This window comes from Manis pentadactyla, chromosome 3, assembly GCF_030020395.1.
Source record: "Manis pentadactyla isolate mManPen7 chromosome 3, mManPen7.hap1, whole genome shotgun sequence".
In the NCBI taxonomy this organism is placed as follows: Eukaryota; Metazoa; Chordata; class Mammalia; order Pholidota; family Manidae; genus Manis; species Manis pentadactyla.
In genome coordinates, this window is record NC_080021.1 from 94,593,088 (window position 1) to 94,614,536 (window position 21,449).

A 21,449-nucleotide genomic window follows, 5' to 3' on the forward strand; every position below is an offset into this window, starting at 1 on the left:
TTTACAAACACAAGAGTTTGGGGGCTCTGTGGTTGTCCCCATTTTAAGGGAGAGGGACTAGTGCTTTATATGACACAGGTCCACTCACTGCCTTTCACATCCAAGAGCTTCATTTGCCTCAAAACCTAATTATAATGTGGTCATCATGAAATGAGACCTGAGGATAATGGTCTCTCTTCCTCTGGCTGTCATATAGTAAGTGGCCCATTTTGGTTCATTTGTGCCCATCATTCTCTGTCCAGGAAATGTGAGTAGTAGGAATGGTGACAACACAAAACAGGTTCTTCAGGAGCCAGAAGTAGCTACATTTCCAAATGGGTGTTTAGTTCAGTGGTTTGCACCTGGAAGGGAATGTACTATATTGCGCGGGTGGGGAGCTTTGGCATCCCAGGGGACTGGGTTTATTCTCTCTCTGCCCATTAACTCTCCTTCAGTCATTTTCTCACCTGCAGAATGGAAACAGTAATGCCTACTTCAGAGGTTTATTAAGCCTGAATGACATAATGTGTGTAAAAGTGCCTGGTGGCACTCAGTAGTTCTCTCAGTAGTGATGTTACTGTATTTTAAGAAACTCTTTGGGTTGTGTTCTTTTCCCTTAAAACTCATTTAGTAACTACATTCTGGGGCTTTTGAATGTCTGCTCTGAAAAAATAACTTTGGGTTTTGCCAATTTTCCACATTTTTAATCCTATGTTCAGGTATTGAACAGTTAGTGGGGGGTATAATAGCAGGTCTTTTTCTTTGTTGGGGGCTGTGATACGGTAAATGGCGTATGTCACAGCCTTTGAGAGTCTGGCGTCTGAATGGTTTTCCCTCCTGTAATCCTTGGAATTAATGTTTCTACAGGTATGGGTGGAGCCGCCATCGCGCCACCCACTTCTCTCGTGGAGAAAGACAAAGAATGTATGTATCTGTTGTATGTGTTTTCTTCTCATTTCTTCTGACACAAATCTGTAACTTGGTCATGGGAAATCTTAGCTCAAATCAGCCAGGTTCCCTGAGTGTAAAAGGAAGTGGCCAAAAACGGGTCCTCTGGCTCTAAGGCCGAGTATGGGTCTGCGAGGCTGCTGCTCTTATCCACCCCTTGTAATTTAGAAGGTCTTACGCCAGGCTCTGAGGCGTGAATTAACTCAGTTTACAATTCTGTCCTCAGTGGTATAGAAGCTGTTGAATTCATGGCCTTCCACAAGGTGGCAATGCTCCCTTGATTAGATTTTCTGCCATTGGTTTCTGTTTCTGCACATTTACTTACATTGCCAGGGCAGCCCACCCGCTGTTTCTTCTCCCAGTGATCCATTCTAGAATTCTGGGGTTGGAATTGAACTTTGGTATAGCATGTAGATGTTTTTCCTGTCTTCTGGGTTGTGCCATATCTAAATTATCCTACTGTTTAATGGCTATCTCACTGTTGGTGCTCTTTTTAAAGAAGAAAAATTAAAAAGTATTATTAAATGCCGTTTGTGGGGAAACACCTGACAAACTGTAAACCCCAGCTGAAACCAGTGTCTGGGAGAGGGGCCCAGGCATCTTGTGCTTTTTGAAGCTCCTTGTTGATTCTTAGGTGTAGACAGGGTGGAATGTCCCTGCTCTGATGGGTGGTCCCTGACCTCACAGACTTTCATTGTCTACTAGGCTAATTGGGTAGTGAGATTACAGTCTTAAGACATATACACAGGATGCTGTGGGAGTCAAAAGAGACTTTGAATCTACCTGGAACATGTAGAAAGTCTTAAGGATTGAGGCAAAAATTGTTATTTAAGAGCACTTTAAAGTGCGAGAAATGTTTCAGTAAGATGTAAAGACATTTGAAGAGACATAAATAGCAGGAACAAGCTAGAATCAGAAAAAGTTCTACCTGTATGATATTTTAAGAAGTCATGTAGATACTATAAAATGGACTTGGTTTTTTCCCGTTGCTTATGGTAGACCAATAATATCAGTTAAATGAGTTCAAGATAACTGATTTATATGACTGTAGTTGAGAATTTTTTTGTAGTATTTTGGTAATCTTACTTTATTTCTTCCGAACAGTACCCCGAGATTTTCCTTACGAAGAGGACTCAAGACCTCGCTCACAGTCTTCCAAAGCTGCCATCCCTCCCCCAGTGTACGAGGAACAGGACAGACCCAGATCTCCCACTGGACCTGGCAACTCCTTCCTTGCCAACATGGGGTAATGGTTCCAAGTGCTGTCATCTCCGCAGGCCTGAGGATGAGTCTCAGTGTGAAGTGCTGCGAGCCCTTTCAGTACTGCAGCTTGTTTGAAAATGATAGTTCATGGGGAGACACTGGGTGTGTTCTCACACAGGGTCCTGGAGAGTCAGTGCTGGAGTCCTGGGGGGTATTCCAGCATGACACTGTTATGTTTTGTACAAAACTCAAAGCCCCCTAACAAGTTTTTAATGATTGAGATGCTGAACATTGTATTTTCTATGTAGGAAGTTTTCCTGATATTTATTTATATACATTTTTATAATACTTGCAAGTAAAATAGCTCACGTAAAAGCTAACTTACACTATGCCCAAAGGGTGAATTTTTTTTTTCTTGACAAAATGAATTTTTAAGGAAATTACATATGTGAGTTAATGTAGGTACAGTTGTAGTCAAAACAGTTTTGTGATGGGAGTTTAATGTAGGGTAGCAGTGGTCGCTGGGGGCCTCCTTGAGACCAGTGAGGTACCTCAAGGTGCAGTTTGAAAGCTGTCGTGCTATTAGGGAAAACAGTGGACTGAAAACCAAGCCTCTTGGGTTCCAATTTCAGTTCTACCATTAGTGCCTATAGAAATGATTTCTAAATGTGTCTGATTTTGCTCCTGGTCAACTTTAAGCTAGTCGGTGAAACTGGACTCATTTATTTTCTCATTGAGTAAATAGATGATCTCTAAGAGTTCTTTAATTTATAATGTCTGTCATTGGAAACTGTTGTACCTATTTAGAAAAGTGCAGTCATCTTCATTATATGAAACTTCACAGTTACTTTTCTATAGGCACACTTTTAAGTCAATGTGGTATGAATCTAAAGCATTGCAGGTACTGGAGCACAAAAGACTGGTGTATTCAACAGGGATGCTAGGGAAGTGTTGTCAGGGAAACTGGTATTTCCCTTACTTCAAAGATGATCTCAGGATTTCAGCATTAACCTTTTATATTATTTCATCCTAAACATTCCCACACTTCCATCTAATGGGCCATTGTTAATTATGTGTGGCCTCAGCAAAGCCCTTGTGGAATTTATCCTCTCTCTTTTCAGGAGATTGTTGTGATATCAAATCCATTTATGCCATAGCTGATGACTTCAAGTGCAGGGGGTCTCTCTCTTTCCTCCTCCAGTGGCACAGTAGCACATAAAATCATGCAGAAGTACGGCTTCCGGGAAGGCCAGGGTCTTGGGAAGCATGAGCAAGGACTGAGCACAGCATTATCAGTGGAGAAGACAAGCAAACGAGGAGGCAAGATCATTGTGGGCGATTCCACAGAGAAAGGTGGGTCTCCCCTACAAGCAGGGTTTCCGGGGTGGGCACAGGGGTGATGGAGGCCATAGTGGGAGTGCTGGCCCTCTCTTGAAGAGAAGAGAATTCCTGACTGATGTATTCCACTTTGTGCTGTGAAAACCAAGAATCCTGAGGCTCATATTTAATGTTCAGAACAGATGTAGAGATAGGAAGGCCTGTAGGAGAAAAAGAAGACAAAAGACTTTGGCAGAAGATGAACGGCATTCAAGAAAATAATTTCATGTCTTTTTCTGCTAGGCAGACAACCTTGTTACATTGATACAATCATAGCTTTTATAGCATGAGAGACAAAGTCAGATACAGTGTATTGAGTTACCTCTGCTCTGTCTCCATCCTGAAAGGGTTCTCTACCTCTTTCTTAAGTGTGGTTTCTAATTTTCTTACAAATTGATTGCTCTGTGAGATGTGGTGTTATTTTAGTCTACTGGTTGATGATACCTACTTGGTGTTCTATTTTCAAATGATTATTCCTCTGTTTTGTACTGGCGGCATATTGGAATGAGTCAAACATATCTTAGCCTTTTAACAGGAGAGTTCAGTTCATTCTGTCAACTTAGAGAAAATTTGAATGGCAGCCCTGTTGACACAAAGCTTCAGGAAGCAGCCAGCCCGCCTGACAGACTAGTACCAAAAACCAGCAGTTGCTCCAATTGTGAGGAGATCAGAAATGAGCCAGTGGCTGCTTTTTATGTTGGGCTAGTGACCTTCAGCCACTGCTGGAGTCAGATTCACCCGTAAGGGCAGTGACTGATACGCTCTGTGAACCCTTTAGGAAGTGAACTAAGCAAAAATTTCAGATAATCGGGGAAGCTGAAAACTTCAAGAAATTATGGTAAAAACCTATACCCAAGCAAAATGAATGGTTTCATCACAGATGAGGCCACATTTTTGCTCAGAGATGGATTGAATATATGCTTACAGGTGATTCTAGGATATAAACAGTGAGGATTGCTGTTACTAATAATTATTCGTTAAAACTGGGACACAGTGCTCTGAAATGCCTACATCTGATCATATGTTTTCCTGCAGATGCATCCAAGAAGTCAGATTCAAATCCATTAACTGAAATTCTTAAGTGTCCTACTAAGGTGGTCCTACTAAGGGTAAGATGCAGGTGGAAAACCTGTTGGCCTACTTGGGTTTTGTGTGTCACATTGTCTTCATCAATCCCTGCATGCTTTCACCCCACTGATACCATGACAGTCAAAACTGAAAGTAATTCTTTTGCAAATGATACTTTTGGGTAGATTGCATGTAAAACTGATTTTAGATTCCTTTTTCATTAAGGTTTCTTTACCAGCTAATAGTGTTGTGAGTAATTACTGTAGAATATTTTAAATTGTTACAAGTTCAACTTAGTTTGCATTCAATGCTTGTGTAGATGGTCTTGTAACTCTGTGAAGCTTCATGTATATTTTTATTTTGTTTTTCTAAGAAATACCAACTTTGAGTACTACAATGTAAAGCTTTTCATTGTATCCTTTGGGATTAAGAACATTTGCTTTCCTCATGAAAGAAAGTTATTTACATGTCTCATTTATGTATTGGTATATTATACTGGATACTTGAATGTATTTGTTTTTGTTTATAGAACATGGTTGGTGCAGGAGAAGTAGATGAAGACTTGGAAGTTGAAACCAAGGAAGAATGTGAAAAATATGGCAAAGTTGGGAAATGTGTGATATTTGAAGTAAGAAGATTTTCTTCAGTTGTTTCTAACCCAACTTATAATTGACAGATTACAAAACATTTTATCCAAATAGAGAAGGTGTGCTGTCTGCAACACTGTCCTACTATGGAGAATGTGTGGCTTAGACAGACTTCCTTACTCAGTTATAACAATTTTCAGCAGACAAGAAGGACTTCATATTTTATTCAGATAAAAAGATAAAAATGTTCCATTTTGTGATTTAGATTTAGGTTGTTTGATTAAAGCCTTTGATGACAGGTGCTCAGTGGTTAGTTACCTGAGCATGCCTTTGCTTCATTCACTTAGGAGGTAAGTATTTAGTGCCCCCACATACCCAGTACTGTATTGGGAGCATTTGGGAGACAGGAAACATGTTCTGAGCTCTCAGTGATGTGTTGTGTTCATTTGAAGAAACAACAAAACAAAATGTAAAAATAGAGACTATTTTGTTTCTAGGCTCAGTAGTATTGACTACAGTTATAGGAGTTGGGGAGAGGACTAGGTCAGCAAAAAGAGAAGGCTTTGTGAACAGTGTCAGGTATGAGCTGAGCTTTGAAATGAACGGGTCAGATTGGATGGAAGGAGAGGGTGTTCACATTAGGATGACAGCCTCTGGGATCTGGGAGACGGGGGTGCCCATGTTGGGATTTGACCAAAGGCAGGCTTACGTGGATGGAGTGGTGCCCTATGAGGCAGGGCTTAGAAAGCTCGCAAAGGCATTTAGCCCATAGGAGGGGCAGTTAGAGTACACATCTGTACATCTTTTTGTCTTAAATTTCAGCTGTCGCTTCTGCTTCCTTCTGTATCATGTTGCTGTTTGTTGACCACATAATTAGTTTACAGTCAGCTGGCACAGGACCATGGTGTCAGAGGCTGCTCTCTTAGCTGTGTTCCCTGCACCTGGCACAGTACCTGACATAAACAGACCTTCAACAGGTTGTGTTGATGGACTAATCATACTTATTTCCTTAGTATTTGACTGCTGCTTGTCTGTATATGATAATAATTTAACTACTTTGACAGAATAATTTAAGGGAGAAAACATTCAATGACCCCTCAGGTGATAATGTGACCTGTTATGCTTTCATTTCTTTTCCAGATTCCTGGTGCCCCTGATGATGAAGCAGTACGAATATTTCTAGAGTTTGAGAGGGTTGAATCAGCAATTAAAGGTAAGTTGTATAGCTAAATATAAGGAATAAAAAAGTTGGATTAGTGATCTTGATCATTGTAATTAAGACATGTTCTTGAACTGTCTCAGGATACCTGTAATAACTGACTGTTCTTCTGTTTGCCTTTTAGCTGTTGTTGACCTGAATGGGAGGTATTTTGGTGGACGGGTGGTAAAAGCATGTTTCTACAATTTGGATAAATTCAGGGTCTTGGATTTGGCAGAACAAGTTTGATTTTAAGAACTAGAGTATGAGTCATCTCCAGTGACCCTTAAATGAGCTGAAAGCTGAGCAGAGAAGAAAATGGCAGCAGCCAGCCTCCATGGCTCTTGGGTACAAAGACTCTTGGAAGGACTTCTAAATATATGTTGATTGATCCCTTTTTTATTTTGTGGTTTTTTAATATAGTATAAAAATCCTTTAAAAAAAAACAAAACCAACAATCTGTGTGCCTCTCTGGTTGTTTCTCTTTTTTATTACATTTTTTGCTAGGATTTCATGGTAATTCTCAAGTGCTTCAGTGATCCAGCATTTCTTGCACTAAAAAATCTAGAAAGTTTTGGGATTTGGGGTTGTATTGTTATCCTTTGCTTTTCTTTCTTTCTTTTTTGATTCATTTTAATAAAACCTGCAAGTTACTAAACTGTAGCTTCCTAAATTCTATAATAAAGTATCATCTTGGCAGTCTGCCAAAGGTGAAAATGTCTTCTTTCTCTAACAGAGAAATTCTTATTGACTCCAGTCAGAAAAAAAACTTTATGACCTGAACTGAGGTTGAAGAATTGTGAGCCTACCATGACCTATTTGGATGGATCATTTTTGGTTAAGCTAAGTCAGACTACAGAGTTTGTGGTGGATTTGGGGTATATGGATATAGAAATCATGAATCTAGCATTTTTTTCAGAGATTCAAGCATAGCTGTTAGTGTAGATCAGAAATTAAGTTAACTGAAAACCTTGCAGGTACATTGTAAATGAGTGCCCAATTATGTTTTGGAAATGATGGTTCCTTGGGGTCACATTTCTACTGGCAAAATTTGTAGTAGTAGTTCTCGTATGTAACTTAAAACTTCATAAAATTCAGCCACATCATCTACTTAAACTGTACTGCCAAGTAATACAATTCTGAAATGGTGAAAAATTGTACCATTAAAGTGCAGTGGTATGTGTGGCTTAAAAATTCAGTAGGACCACAAAAAAGAAAAGAGATAAAAATATTTGGTACTGACATTTATTGCCAGAGCAGGAAGTATTTCCAGAATATACTTGTGCCTGTGTTCTGTTCCTTGCTTGCCCGAATATTGCATGTGACTTTTCTGAAGGACATGCACCTGTGTTGTCTCTAGATTATTAAGACATGAAAGTGTGTTGTGACCCTTCGGGGAAGAAAGCACTCAACATTTCTTTGCATCCATGGACTTGGTTTGGAGACATAAGGAATATTCTGACCCTTTTTAAAAAAGGATTTTCTCATGTTTTTATTTAACATAAATAAAAAGGATAACATTTTCTCTTTTGTGGTATTATTTTACTGAGTAATTTTTAATTAAGACTTGGTTTTTGTGATAAAAGTGCACATATTCTGTAAAATAAGTTGGGGTTAAAGAATGTAAAGAAAGTAAAAGAATCTCATGATTGGACATTTCTTGGGACATAAAAGTAAACAGCCACCTGGAACTTGGATGGGTCTATCTGCAGACTTAGATACTGAGTGCCAGTGTGGGTCCCACATTTGGGTTTATAGGCACCTCTGTGCTATGCTGTGTGCACAGAACTTTCTCGGTATAAGTTGAAAATTTGTACTTTAACACACCTAACCCACCCCAATCACAGCTTAGCCTCATCTACCTTAAAAAGTGCTCAGAACTCATACATGAGCCTTCAGGTGGACAGAATCTCTAACACAAAGGCTATCAAATAATAAAAGTTGACTATCTCATGTAACTTATTGGATACTGTGTTGAAAGTGAAAAACAGGACGGCCATCAGGGTAGGGGGGCTGTCAGTGTCCCAGTTGTTGATGCTTGTGATTGCGTGGCCACCTGGGAGCTGAGGCTGAGTGCCGCTGCCCAAGATCACAAGAGAGGATTGGAAAGAGGGTCTCCATCAACCTGGGAAGAGTGCAAAATTCCAAGTACAGTTTCTGCTGATGTGTAGCGCTTTTGCACCATTGTAAAGTCAAAAAATTGTAAGTCAAACCATCTTAAATCGGGGATGTATTCATTGTGACAGCTTAGATTAATTTGTATAAACTCTGTTCCTACAGCATAAATTCTAAACTGCCTTCAATGCCATTATGCTTTCTAATAACATTGTTGCTTATTTGCACTGAGATGGCTTGCCCCAGCATTCTCAGCAGCAGCAGCCAGAAATGGCAGGTGACTTACACTCCTTTGATTTTTACTAGCATGAACACAACTTAGTCTCCTTCATTACTTTTAATGTTCAGAGTGATTGAATTTTTTTTTTAAAGTTTCTTTGCGGTACATACAGTAAAATGCTACATACAATAAAATGCACAAATTTTAGTGTACAGCTCAATCCATTTTGACACATGTATACACATGTAACCATCACCCAGATCAAAATACTGAACATACTATTTTCCCCTTCACTGATTTTACCCATCCCCCACTTCCTTTCTGGTAACCATCAGTCTGTTCTGTGTCTAGAGTTTGTTTTATTTTGCTAGATCCCACATATAAGTGAAATCATACAGTATTTGTCTTTTCTGTTTCACTTAGCATAATACCCTCTAGGTCTATCCATGATATCACAAGTGGCAAGAGTTCATTCTTTTTTATGGCTGAGTAATGCTCCATTGTATACACATACCACATCTTTATCCATTCCCCTATGGGCAGAGTTGGGTTGCTTCCATACCTTGACTATTGTAAATATTACTGCAGTGAACGAAGGGGAGTTGTGCATGTATCTTTTTGGATTAGTGATTTTGTTTACATAAATTCTCAAAAGTGCAGTTGCTGGGTTGTTCGGTGTTTATATTTTCAGTTTTTTCAAGAACCTCTGTACTATTTTCCATACTGGCTGCACCAATTTACATTCCCACTATCAGTGTATGAGGTTTCTTCATATCCTCGCCAACACTTGTTAACCCTTGTCTTAACTGATCCTAGCCACTCTCACTGGTGTGTGGTGATAACCTCATTGTGGTTTGATTTGCATTTCCCTGGTGATTGAATAGTGATGTTGAGCATCTTTTCATGTGTCTGTTGGCCATCTGCATGTCTTTGGGGAAAGTCTCTTCAGGTCTGATACTCATTTTTTTAGTGTTTTTCTCTTTTTGGTATTGAATTGTGTGAGTTCTTTGTATGTTTTGGATATTAGCCCCCTTATTTTATATATCACTTGTGAATATATTTTCCCATTCAGTAGGTTGCCTTTTTGTTTTGTTGATGGTTTCCTTTGCTGTGCAGAAGCTTTTTAGTTTGATGGAGTCCCATTTGTTTGTTTCTGTTTTTGTTTTCCTTGCCTTGGGAGACTTACCCAGAAAAAATTACTCATGCTGATGTTCAAGAATGTACTGCCTATGTTTCCTCCTAATTATTTTTAAGTTATCATGACTGCACTGTTTGCATTAAATGCATTATTTGTAGTGAATTTCTGTTACTGGAATAATTTCTAAATCTGTAAGATAGTGAGAAACTTGAGAAATCTGAGTTTTTCAGTATTAACTAAAATTCAAATTAACTTCAAATTACAAATTCATGTAAGACATTGGGCATTCCTGGCCCATCTGTGATCTTATGAAAGCCCTTCTTGTGTTTGGGGAGTTCCCTGCATTTACCCTCTCCCTAAGGTAGAGATGGAAAACTTGCTTTCCTAGCTTGTCTTAACCTGAGGCAGGGGCTTGGCTGAGCTCTTCTCATCAGACGGGCTACCCAAGGCTTCAGCTTGGAGCAGAGCTTGTAAAGAAGCCATCCTCGTGCTGGCAAGGGTAGGTACATTTTTGTCCAGCATTGGAGGAGCCAGGGGCAAAGACCTTGTCATCCCTACTGACGTGTTGTAGGGTCATTTGTGTTACAGGGTGGTCTTTGCAGCAGTTTCTAGGTATGACTTAGGAGTATTCATGCTTTATATAAAACCTGCAAGTGTGACAGGGGCCTGTCTGGAGATTATTTGCTATCTAGTTTTTTTGGTCCATTCCTTTCCTGCTTAAGCCATACTGAGTTCTCAACTAATAACAACTGACTGATAAACAAGTTGGTATCTGGAATTGCAAATGACAAATCCTAAGAGATGGAGGATACAGGACAGGATTAGGGAAGATCAGCTAGGTTAGTTTGTGAAAAATTGATGGGCCTAGTTATTTGGTGGCAAAACATTCTGCCAAACTATTGCTGTACTGTAGAATACAGATCAGAATGGTGTTAAGGGAAATGATAGGGAAGCTAATGTTGGCATGTGTTGGTTGCTCTTAGGCAGCTGTGGTGTTGGTGCCAGACTGCATGGGTTCAAACCTTGTTCTGCTTACTTGCTCTGTGACCAGTGCCTTGGCTGAAAATAGAAATGATAATCACACCTACTTAGGAATGTTAGAAGGCTTAAATAAACCCTTCATGGAAGCATCACAGAAGGTTGAATAAATAGCAAGCTGCAAAGTCCTACAAGAGTGACAGTCAGACTAAAGGAAACCAGCTTGAAAAACAAAGTGCAGAAGATAGAGCCTCACTAACATGTTCTCTCTGCCTGGAACCTCCAGTCTGAATGATTGAGTTCCAAGTGTTAGAGTCTTCCTGGTTTGGAAAAAACTACCATAATTGAAACCCAACCAAGGGGGCCCAGCAGGCATCTTTAGCAGAAATTTAGAGAACTTGGTCTTGAAAAAAATGGAATTAAACTTATTTTCCCACTTCAAATGATGGTTTTGATTTGCCCAAGAGAAGAGTCATTCAGGTGAGAGGGAAGGGACAGGACAGAGCCCCAGAGCAGCTCCTACAAGACACCGTGCTCCTTTTAAATGACAAGGATAAGGTCTGTATACTCAAGTGTGGAAATGCAGACATCCTGTCCTTTCCTGCTTCCGTGTGCTAGGGCCTGGGTTTGGGGCAGATAGCCTGGCATTAGCTGTAGATGTGCATCATGTAAGGCCACATCTGGACCTGATGAAGAAAAAATGCCTTCAAAAATTTTGGACTGGAATCTATAACTGGAAGAGACTTGGAGTTGTCTTCCTGAGTTCAGGGGTGAGTGGTTTTAAAATGCGTATGTGGGAAGAATAGTGAATATTTTGGGGGGAAACAAGTCTGTGGCAAACACCGCATATCCCAACACCTAGTCCCAAACTTTCCTTTCTGTATTTGCCTCTATTTTGAAGGCTAGAAAAATTAAACTCTTAACCCAGAGCTAGGGCCAGCCATGTGAAATTTCTGGCCAGTGAACTGTAAGTGACAATGTAGTTTACTCTTAAGTAGTTTTGGAAATGCTTTTTACCTTCCCAGTTAAGCCATGGTAGCTCCATAGTGAACTTCAGGTGATCAAGCAGCATGCTCAGGATGGCCGGGAGGAAGGCCTGGTCACAGCCGTGATACACTGCAACTGCCTGAGCGCAACTCTTCTGGGTGGAAAAAGCAGGAGGCCCCATACCGTGGTTTCTCTTCTGCTTAAGAGCAAATTCACCTCATACAGTCTGTCTGCTTCTCAAAATGTGTGTGATATATTCAAAAGCTGGGGGCAGTTTTTTTGCAGATAATTAAAAATCATCCAGTATTAAAACCTTGCAGACTGTATTTTTCTCAGTTTGCTTTTCCTAGTAGTCATCCCTACCTAAGCTGAAAGAGAACTCATTTTGTTGGAACAAGCATTTCTTTTGTTAATTACTATAAGGTACTGTGTTTAGCACTGGGAATGAAAACATGAATAAGGTAGGAACCCTTGCTTTCAACAAGTTCATAGTTGGTTTCAAAGAGAAATGAAACCAAAACCAGTGTGAGGTGATATGCTCTGGAGCAGCACGTCAGTTGACCGAGCTCTTTGTGGTTAATGGCATCAGTTTATCTCGTCCCAGCATCCAGCACATATCCGGCACACAATAAATTGGCAATAAACTCGGTGGCTGTAAAGTGCTGAGAGGTTTGAGATGACTGAGCAGATCTGTTAGAAGTGATAAAGTGAGACGGCAATGAAAGAGGTGAGCTTCCCTAGGGCTGAGGGAAGAGGAGGGCTTTCCAGACAGAGCGGCAGGAAGGACATGGAGGGACAGCATCACCCTGACTGTCTCGTTGCCCCTGGCACTCTAGCATCTAGCTAGTACTGAGTTGCTCCCCAGATGTCCTGGTTATTACTATCGCTTTTTTAAAAGAAAAGATTTCATTTTAGATTCCAGGATTTGCTGTCATTATAGTAGAGTTCCCTAACACTCCCAGTGCCCCATTACTAATACCTCACAATAGTATGCTACATTCATCACAATTAATGAGCCAATAGTGACCCATACATTTCATAGAATATATTTTATTGTGTATTATGAAGATATTTTATTGTGGACGTCATTCAGATTTCCTTAGCTTTTACCTAAAGTCTTTTTTTTCTGTTGTAGGATCCCATTCAGGATAAGACATTATACTTAGTCCTACCTTCCTAGGCTTGTCTGGGTTGTGACAGTTTATCAGGCTTGCCTTGTTTTTGCTGACCTTGAGTTTTGAGTACTGGTTAGTATTTTGTAAAATGTCCCTCAACTGGGATTTGATGTTTTCTCATTAGACTGAAGTGTTTTATTGGGAGGAAGAATACAGAGATGAAGGGCCATTCATCACACAAGAATAAACACTCTGAACATGACTTACCAATGTTGATACTGACCTTGGTCACCTGACTGAAGTAGTGTTTGTCAGGTTTCTCACTGTGAAGTACTCTTTTTTTCTCCCTTTCCATACTCTATTCTTTGGAAGAAACTCACTGTGTACAACCACATTTAAGGAATAGGAGGTATGTTCCACTTCCTCAGGATGGAGAAGCTATGTAAGTTATTTGGAGTTCTTGAAGATGATTTGTCTATTCTTCCCGCCTTTGTTTACACTACCATTTGTATCAGTATGAACTTACAGATATTTATCTTACCTTTTGGGTTATAATCCAATATTACTTTATTTTGTTGCTCAAATTGTACCAGCTTTGGCTGTTGGAAACTTTTTCAGTTACACCTGTATGCCTTTGGACTTTATCATCCCCATCATTGTGTGGTATTTGGCTTTGTTTGCTTCTAGCACTTCCTCAGATCCTGGCACTACAAGATACGCTAGGCTCCTCTTACCTATTTCCTGCCTCAGTTGTAGTCAGCCATTTCTCCAAGTAGCCGTGGTTCCTTTCACTGGAGAATGGTATTAGGAACCAAGATCTGGGCACTAGGTGTGCTCACTGCTCTTGGGGTGCTGGTGCTTTTAGGCCCTGTCAGCTAATAGAACAAGGAAATACATGTGTGTAGAATAACCATGTATGTGTAGCCACCTGTATCTATGTTAACAGGTAAATAAGGGTTCATACTGATGGCTCCAGCTCTGACCCCTCACCACATGGATCATCTTACCACCTCCCCTTGCTTCTAACCTCCCACTCCAACTCCCAACTCCCACCTTCTGCCATCACTTAATTGTTCAGTTTCAATATACATATATAGTACTTTCAGAATCGTTAATCCATACTCTTGGGAACAAACTCATCAACTAGATCACAGGGCTTGTGTCTGGTTTATCATGCCTTTGGTCTTACAGACTTCACTCATTTCCAAAGTTACTTGGTCAACATTTTATTCCCCCACTTAACCTTCAGTAAAGTTTTGTATGTTTGTTATACATTTACATGTATTTGTCTCCAGCTGCATTTCATTCTGGGATTCCTCCCAACATCCTAAATCAGTTTTTTAAGATTTATATACATTAAAATTTACTCTTTGGGCTGTACAGGTTTATGGGTTTTGATGAATGCTTAATGTCTTGTATTCACCATATGGAATGGTTTCACTGCCCTAAAAAAATTCCCTCTCCGTGCTGCACCATGCAGATCTCCCCTCTCCCCAATGCCCAGCAGCTACTGCTCTGTTTCCTGTCTCCATAGTGTTTTTCCATATGTCATATAATTGGAATCATGATATATAGCCTTTTCAGATTGGCTTCCTTCACTTAGCATTGTGCATTTTAGATTCATCCATATCTTTCTGTGGCTTGTTAACTCATTTCTAACTGGTGACTGATATTCTGTTGTCTGAACACAGCACAGTGTATCATTCTCCTACTGAAGGACATCTTGATCACTGACAGTTTTTGGAGGTTATCAATCAAGCTGCTGTAAATAACATTTGTGTGCAGGGTTTTGTGGCCACAAGTTTGTACATTAGTTGGTATCTAGGAGTGTAGTTGCTGGATGGTATGGTGAGACTTTAGTTTTGTCTCTCCAATATTTTCAAACTCGTACTAGCTACTTTTCTGAAGTATATAAACATTCACAAATCTCTCTCTTGTGGGGAAAACAGTCAAACCCTTGAATTTTTAGCCCACTCTCCTACTCCCTCGTGTCCCTGTTCTTTCCTAGTCTTCTCAGTCACCTACACTCTATGGCCAGGCACCTCCTTAAAACTTAACTTTTGACCAACCCTTCGATTCAACTCACACTTAAGGAATGGCAGTTGTAATTGACTACAGATTAGACCTCTGCTTCCACCAGGCTTCCTCAATCGCTCTGTTGAAGATCACTGTGACCCCCATTTAATGGCATCTAGTCAGTTCTCTTTCTTGACCTTTTATGGCATTTGACACTGTTAAGGGTTTGAGGTTAACTCCCTTTGTGAGGCCTGTGACCCCCCTTCCTGTTAGCATTACCCTTCACCCCTTACTAGGTGATTTCATCGACTCTACTGGCCTTTAGTTTCTTCTATGACTAACATGTCTTTATCTCAGCCAGTATTCATTGCAAAAGTTCAGATCTGTATCCAACTGCCTATTATAGACATCCCCTTCCTGCCTCAAACACATTCCAAACTTCACTCACTTTTCCTCTTTCAAACCTCCTGCAGAGTCATCTGATTTAGGCAAAGGCGTCATCAAAAAGTCAGGAGCCTAGGAATCACCCTGGGTTCTTCTCTTTTCCATATACCCTGACCCCATCTGTACCTGAGACCTGTCAGTTCTGTTTCTCTTCCATCTTTTGTATTAACTCAGAGGAGCTCCTTGATTTCAGTCCCTCATCATCTCTAGAATAGACAGTGGTCTCCAACTAGTCTCCGGGCTCTAGTCTTCCACTTCTCTAATCTGCCGAAATAATGCCTCAGCTTTCAGGTTGCTCCCGTACAAAAGAATTATCCAGTTGCTCTCCATAGCCAAGCCTAGACCCTAAGAGAGTGAGTTTGGGGGTTCTCCCCTACCGTAATGCTTATTGTCCCACCACACTGCCACCTATGTCCCAGCAGGCAGAGACACTTGCGGATTTTTTAAGCTCATATGTTATTTCCTCTGCCTGGAGAACTGGCCCTTTCCCCTACTCTTTCAACAGTTACCTTGCAGCTAGTGGATTGCTACTCATGCAGGGCTTTTTGGCACATAAGCCTTAAAATGGGAAACAACAGTCCTCTGCTCTCTACCTGCTACTTTTAACTGTTAGCTGGATTACTTTGTCTCAGACTCCATATTTCTAAATAAGCCTCAGAAAGCTACTTCCTCTCCCTCCATTACCCTCATTCTTCATCCTTCTCTTCCTAAGCAGGTGTCTAAGAATAGTCTGAACTCTCCACCTTCTTTATTTCCACTTACTCTTCAACCCACTACAACTCCAGGAGTAAATCCAGAAAAAGATGACATTGACTTAGGGAAACGGGACACAACATGGAGAAAGGGAAAAGTAATTCCCAGGATGATGGCGAAAGGAAATCTCAACCCAGTGGCTGAGCAAAAGGCCTGGAGAGCTCAGTGCTGTGAGAGAAGGAAGATGAGGACCCTCAGACGGTGTCTGCCTCCAGATGAGAAAGTGGAATCCATTATACACTCTGATTCAATTCCAGGAAAAACCTGACTCAGATGAAAATCATGGTATACAACTGGCTCAACTGAGAATGATACACAAAATGTTGTAATATAAATACTGATTTATGATATTATAAACAGACATTAACAAAATAGGTTTAAGTTTTTAAAAGTAAACTTTAAAAAAAAGTGTGAGGGAAATATTTTACATATAGAATGTCTTGGGTTCATACAACTATGATAACAGAGAAAGACATTATTTTCCTTTTAAAAGGTGTAAGGTCTGCGGATATTTTTACAGCATTTATTTCCTTAAGTTTCAGGATACCAGCGATTTCTGGATTTGGTAATAGCTGGGGCTTCTTTAGCAACCACCTTTTTCTCTCCTCTGCATGCTCACACAATATTTTTAAAAGCTCTTATTAAATCTCTTCTATATTCTCTTCTTGTTGCACTTCTCTCCCACTCCTGAAGTGTCCTAAGCAAGGAACACATGGAGTGTTCAAGGTGTCTGAGAAGCTAGGCACTGTCCCCGAGGATGGGTTTGGAACAGAGCCCATGGCGGGTCTGCAGAACGCTGAAACCAGTGGGAGGAAATGGGTCCAGAGAATGGAGTTGCTAAGGGAATTGTATTACTGATCTTGGAAAAACAGAAGCAAGTAGAATCAAAGTCTGATAATTTGGCAAAAAAAATCTTAAACTAGCAGACACACTTTACAGTTACTTGCAATACTGTTCTTAGGGTCATAATCAACAAAGATGAAATCATGCTGACACTGTATCACTTTGAAAATAAAGTGATGGCAAGTCAATAAACCATGCTAGCCAAGTATGGATGTGAGTATTTTATGAGGGACCAACTGTAGTGAGTCACTCTGAACTTTTGCATAATTATTACCAAAATTTGGGTTGAAAGTAGGGCTGTTATTCCTGTCTTCAATTTTTAATTTTAACTTTTGTCAAAATAATATGGGCATGTAATTATAAAATCAATTAAGTGCTCAAAGGCTTGAATCAAATTAGAACAGCCATCTGTCCCACCAGTCCTATTCCCCAAAGGAAAGCACATTCAGCTCTTGTAGCTGTCTTTTTATAGCATTTATTTCCATAGTTGTAACTTGTTCATAATGCTATTTCTTGATTTAGTATTTCTAGACATTTTCCTAGTGGTTTTCTGTTATGGGAGAGAAGGATTCAGCTCTCCTAACTGAAGCCCCAAACCCCATGTCCCATTTCTCCTCCTGTTCTGATGTATTCACATCAAAATTTTACACTGATGTATCAGGCATTGCTAACTTACTGCTACATTCATATGATTCACTTATGATCCAGCTAATATGATATTTTCTTACATAACTATTAGGTTTTCCTAGAGTTAATGACAGTTTTTAAAAATTGTGTAGGATATGTATGTACATAAGGTTTTAACTTTTTTCCTAATTCTTCCACTGTTTTTTATCTGCCATTCAATTTTCTCCAGGTCCAATATATCAGTCTATCAGTTTTGTACTTTTTCTTGAGACTTCCCTTGGCTGTGTTCCCATATTGGGGATTTTTAGTCTCCTATCTTCTGTACTCTTGCTTTAACAGAATACATTCCCCCCAGGCACTTGATGAAATTTTTCTTAGTTTTTGTATATATGAAAATGTCTTTATTCTACCCCACCAACCATTTTTGTACTTATATATGTGGTTGGGTTTTAAACTGTATTATATCAGTCTTCTGAGATATTACTTCATTTTATGTTAGTCTAGTACCATTCTGATTTTTCTTTAAATGTGACATGTCTTTTTCCCTGGAAACTTTTAGAATCCTTTCTTTATTCCCAATGTTTAGAAATGTTATGATATGGTGGTTGGCCATTTCAGTCTAGAGACTGTGTCTTTAAACTCTGGGAGTTTAATCTTACATTAGGTATTATTATTGCTTCACCATTTAGTTTTCTCTTTTTCTGAAACTCCAGTTAATCAAGTGTTAGATCTTTAAACTCTTATTGAAATGTTAATTTGATATATTTCCCTTTTTTTACCATGGCACCCTGGTCTTCCCTTTTTTTCCCTATACTTTCTTTATCTCTTTGAAAATATTAATGAGGTTTGTTTTATTACTTCAACAAATATTTATTGAGCAGCTACTATGTACAGGCAGTTGTCTAAGCACTCAAAATATAATGTGGACAAGATAAACCAACAACAAAATAATAAGACAAGCCACCCTGACTGGAAGATTGATGGCTGCCTACCCAAATATCCTCTCATACCCCTTTCCTTAGAAAGATAGCAAATTTTAGCTAGGCACAAAAATATCCAAACAAAAGCTACATTCACCAGATGGCATGCTGGGAGGTTCTCCCCATTTAACTGAGCAAACCCTCTTTTTTAACTCTATTATTTCAGCCTGAGGCCTAGACTTTACACCTAATGAGTTGTCCTCAAGCCCAGAGCTGCCCTGATTTTCCTTCTTATGCTTGACAGAGGCCCTGATCTCATGACATGTGTACCTCTCCATCCTCATGGCTCACCAGCCCCTGCCCCATTCCCTGCCAGAGAGGAAGGTTCTGGGCAGAGACAGGGTGCAGCTGATAATAATGCTGTCTTTATCTCCTATAAATCAGGAAATCATCAGCCATTTGCCTGTAAACTTTCCAGTTGCTGAGTAAACAATGACATAAGAGTCAAGTGGAAAAGTGTGTTTTGTAAGATTAGTTAGGTTAGGTTAAGAAGGTTAGGTTAGGCCGCATATAACAAAGACAATACGATATAACAGTAGCTGTAGCAGTTTCCTGGGGCTGTCATAGCAAATTACCACAAACTGGGTGGCTAAAAAACAGCAGAAATTGATTCCCGTACAGTTATGGGAGCTACAAGTCCAAAATCAAGGTGTTCTCTTCGAAGGCTCTAGGGGAGGACCCTTTCTTGCCTTTTCCTAGCTTCTGAAAGAGTTAGGTTTTCTGCAACACTCAAGTCTGGGCATTATTAAAGAAAACAAAAGGGAAGACTTTTTTGGTGAAGACCTCACATTCATTAAAAATAAACCTGTTAGCCCCATAGGGAGTCTTGGGGAACCTGGGACAAGCTGGAGGAAGAGAATTTTCTCATTCTCCATTGCCTCCATCTCCCCGGTTCAGTGAGTCAGCTTCTTCCTGTGACTCACAGCTTCTTCCTCTGTCTGCCTGGTCTTCGTGCTCCTGTTGAGGTGAGTGTCCTCTTTGCAAAGATTGTGATCCTCTCTAAGGTTTTCTTCACAGTTCTGTGTTCTCTTTAGCCTTAAGAGCATGAACAGTGATCACTGCCCCCCAGTCAACACATCAGCATGCCTCGTCAAGGGGACCTCAGGACTCCAGCCAGGCCCTGGGCAGGAGCTCCTCTCACACATCTCCATTTTCCAGGCCTGGGAGGAGCATACACTCCAAAAGGCCAGCCAGCTGTGAGAACTTCTAAGCAAAGAATCCATCCTTTTCCTCGAGGAAATAGAAACTCATCAATTTCCCTTTAATAGACTCTCAGATTCTCAACAGATACAACTTTGTAGTGGACAGTTACTTCTAAGCCTCATGAATGCATTCATCTCATCAGTTCGGATGGCCTGTCATTTCCACACTTTGCTACATCTCACCAGCTGTGTTATTTTTATAACAATGACTATGCAGGAATACAGGTAATGCTTTTCCTCCTGTGTTGAGACAAATGCATGTTCTCTGACAAAAATAAGCCTTCCTCTTCACATGTCCTTCCCTTCACCCCGGTCACCCACACAACCCCACTTTCTGAATAGCTAGTCCCTCCTCCTAATGACAGACTTTTTGGGCAGACCCAGTAGTCATCTCCAACCACTGAAAGAACCGTCCCAACCACCTGGTGCTGTTGGACCCACTGAGCTGTTTGATGGCTCTGAGCAAGCTTATTTGTGCTGAAATATTTCATCTTCCCAGGACTTAAAGGGGAAGCAGAGGGTGGAGTAAGACATTGAACTTTGTTGAAACAGGTCCATTTGGAAATTTGGGGCAAGGTGGAAGAGTGGTATCACTTGCTTTTTCCAGTGTTAAAAGATGCCATTTCTCTGTTTATCTACACAGAGTAATCATTTAAGTCAAATTATGTAATTTATTTTTTGACTGGGGCAGGTTGAAAAAATATTCTTGGAAATGATATATTTTTATACCAATTAGCTACCAAAGAAGTACTTATTAGATGCTTACCATTCTGTTAGGCAGTCTGATAAATTAAAAACATATCAGACGTCCTCAAATCATGCTGAAATGTGGGCATGATCATGGTCCTAAAATATGTGAACAATAATATAGCAAACAGACAAAGGCAACATTGGCCTGAAAAACACATTTAGAGCTTAGAGAAAAAAATGTTTTTTTCCTTTTTCTGGCTCTAAAACAGAACATTCCAAAGCATGAACGAATACCTTACTAGAGCCACTTCAGATATTGGACACTCAAACAGTCTTCCCTGAGAGGTAGGAGACATCCTACAAAGCAAGGTGGACAAACTCTGGGGTCTAAGGCCTCATCCCCTTTCAGTTCTCAGCCCAGCCAGCCAGAGATGGGCCACCAAGCCTCGTTGGTCAGATGGCAAAGCCATGGTGTTGGACTCACCTATAAGAAAGACAGCATGCCAATTGTGAACTTCAAATTAATCTTGAAGATCTGTAACAGTTCATTCTAGTACAAAGGTTTTAAAGTCCTTAGTCCAAGATTGGCACTTAAACATTTGCTTTGAGTACGTTTTAAGGACTGGGATATAAAGAACCTTAAATATCCCACAGAGAATGCTTCTCCCAGCCAACACTGGGTCACTCTGAACAGGTTTGCATTCTCTGTGAAATTATAAGGTGGTCTTATAGCTGGGAAGTAGAAAATGTGTTTCCTAGAATAGAGGTAGGTGGGAAAAGGGGAGGGATGATGTGTCACCACAGTGCTCCTGGACAGAGACACGGGGGTTTGCAGGCCTTTTCACTAGCTTGAAGTTCACCCACAGTCATCAGCTGGCCTTCCATACTGGATGGAGCCCTGTGCTGACGAAGCTCTGCACAGTGGCTGCAGGGCCCCAGACACAGTTCCTGGATGCCTCCAGAATACCAAACCATTTAGAA

The 21,449-nt window shown here is 40.3% G+C and overlaps 1 protein-coding gene across 3 annotated transcripts in view; it reads left to right on the top strand.

Moving 5' to 3' along the window:
• Positions 1-21,449, top strand: part of RBM17 (RNA binding motif protein 17) — a 50,732-nt gene that overhangs the window by 24,912 nt on the left and 4,371 nt on the right. The window contains exons 6-12 of one of the 3 annotated variants that reach the window (XM_036908188.2): positions 847-903; positions 2,032-2,173; positions 3,332-3,483; positions 4,543-4,616; positions 5,105-5,203; positions 6,303-6,375; positions 6,506-7,890. In XM_036908188.2, the coding sequence (XP_036764083.1) occupies positions 847-903; positions 2,032-2,173; positions 3,332-3,483; positions 4,543-4,616; positions 5,105-5,203; positions 6,303-6,375; positions 6,506-6,609 (701 nt within the window). In that variant the 3' untranslated portion in view covers positions 6,610-7,890. Of the gene's footprint in view, positions 1-846; positions 904-2,031; positions 2,174-3,331; positions 3,484-4,542; positions 4,617-5,104; positions 5,204-6,302; positions 6,376-6,505; positions 7,891-21,449 lie in introns of those variants that run through there. The other 2 variants (XM_036908189.2, XM_057498175.1) reach the window with 2 other exon arrangements.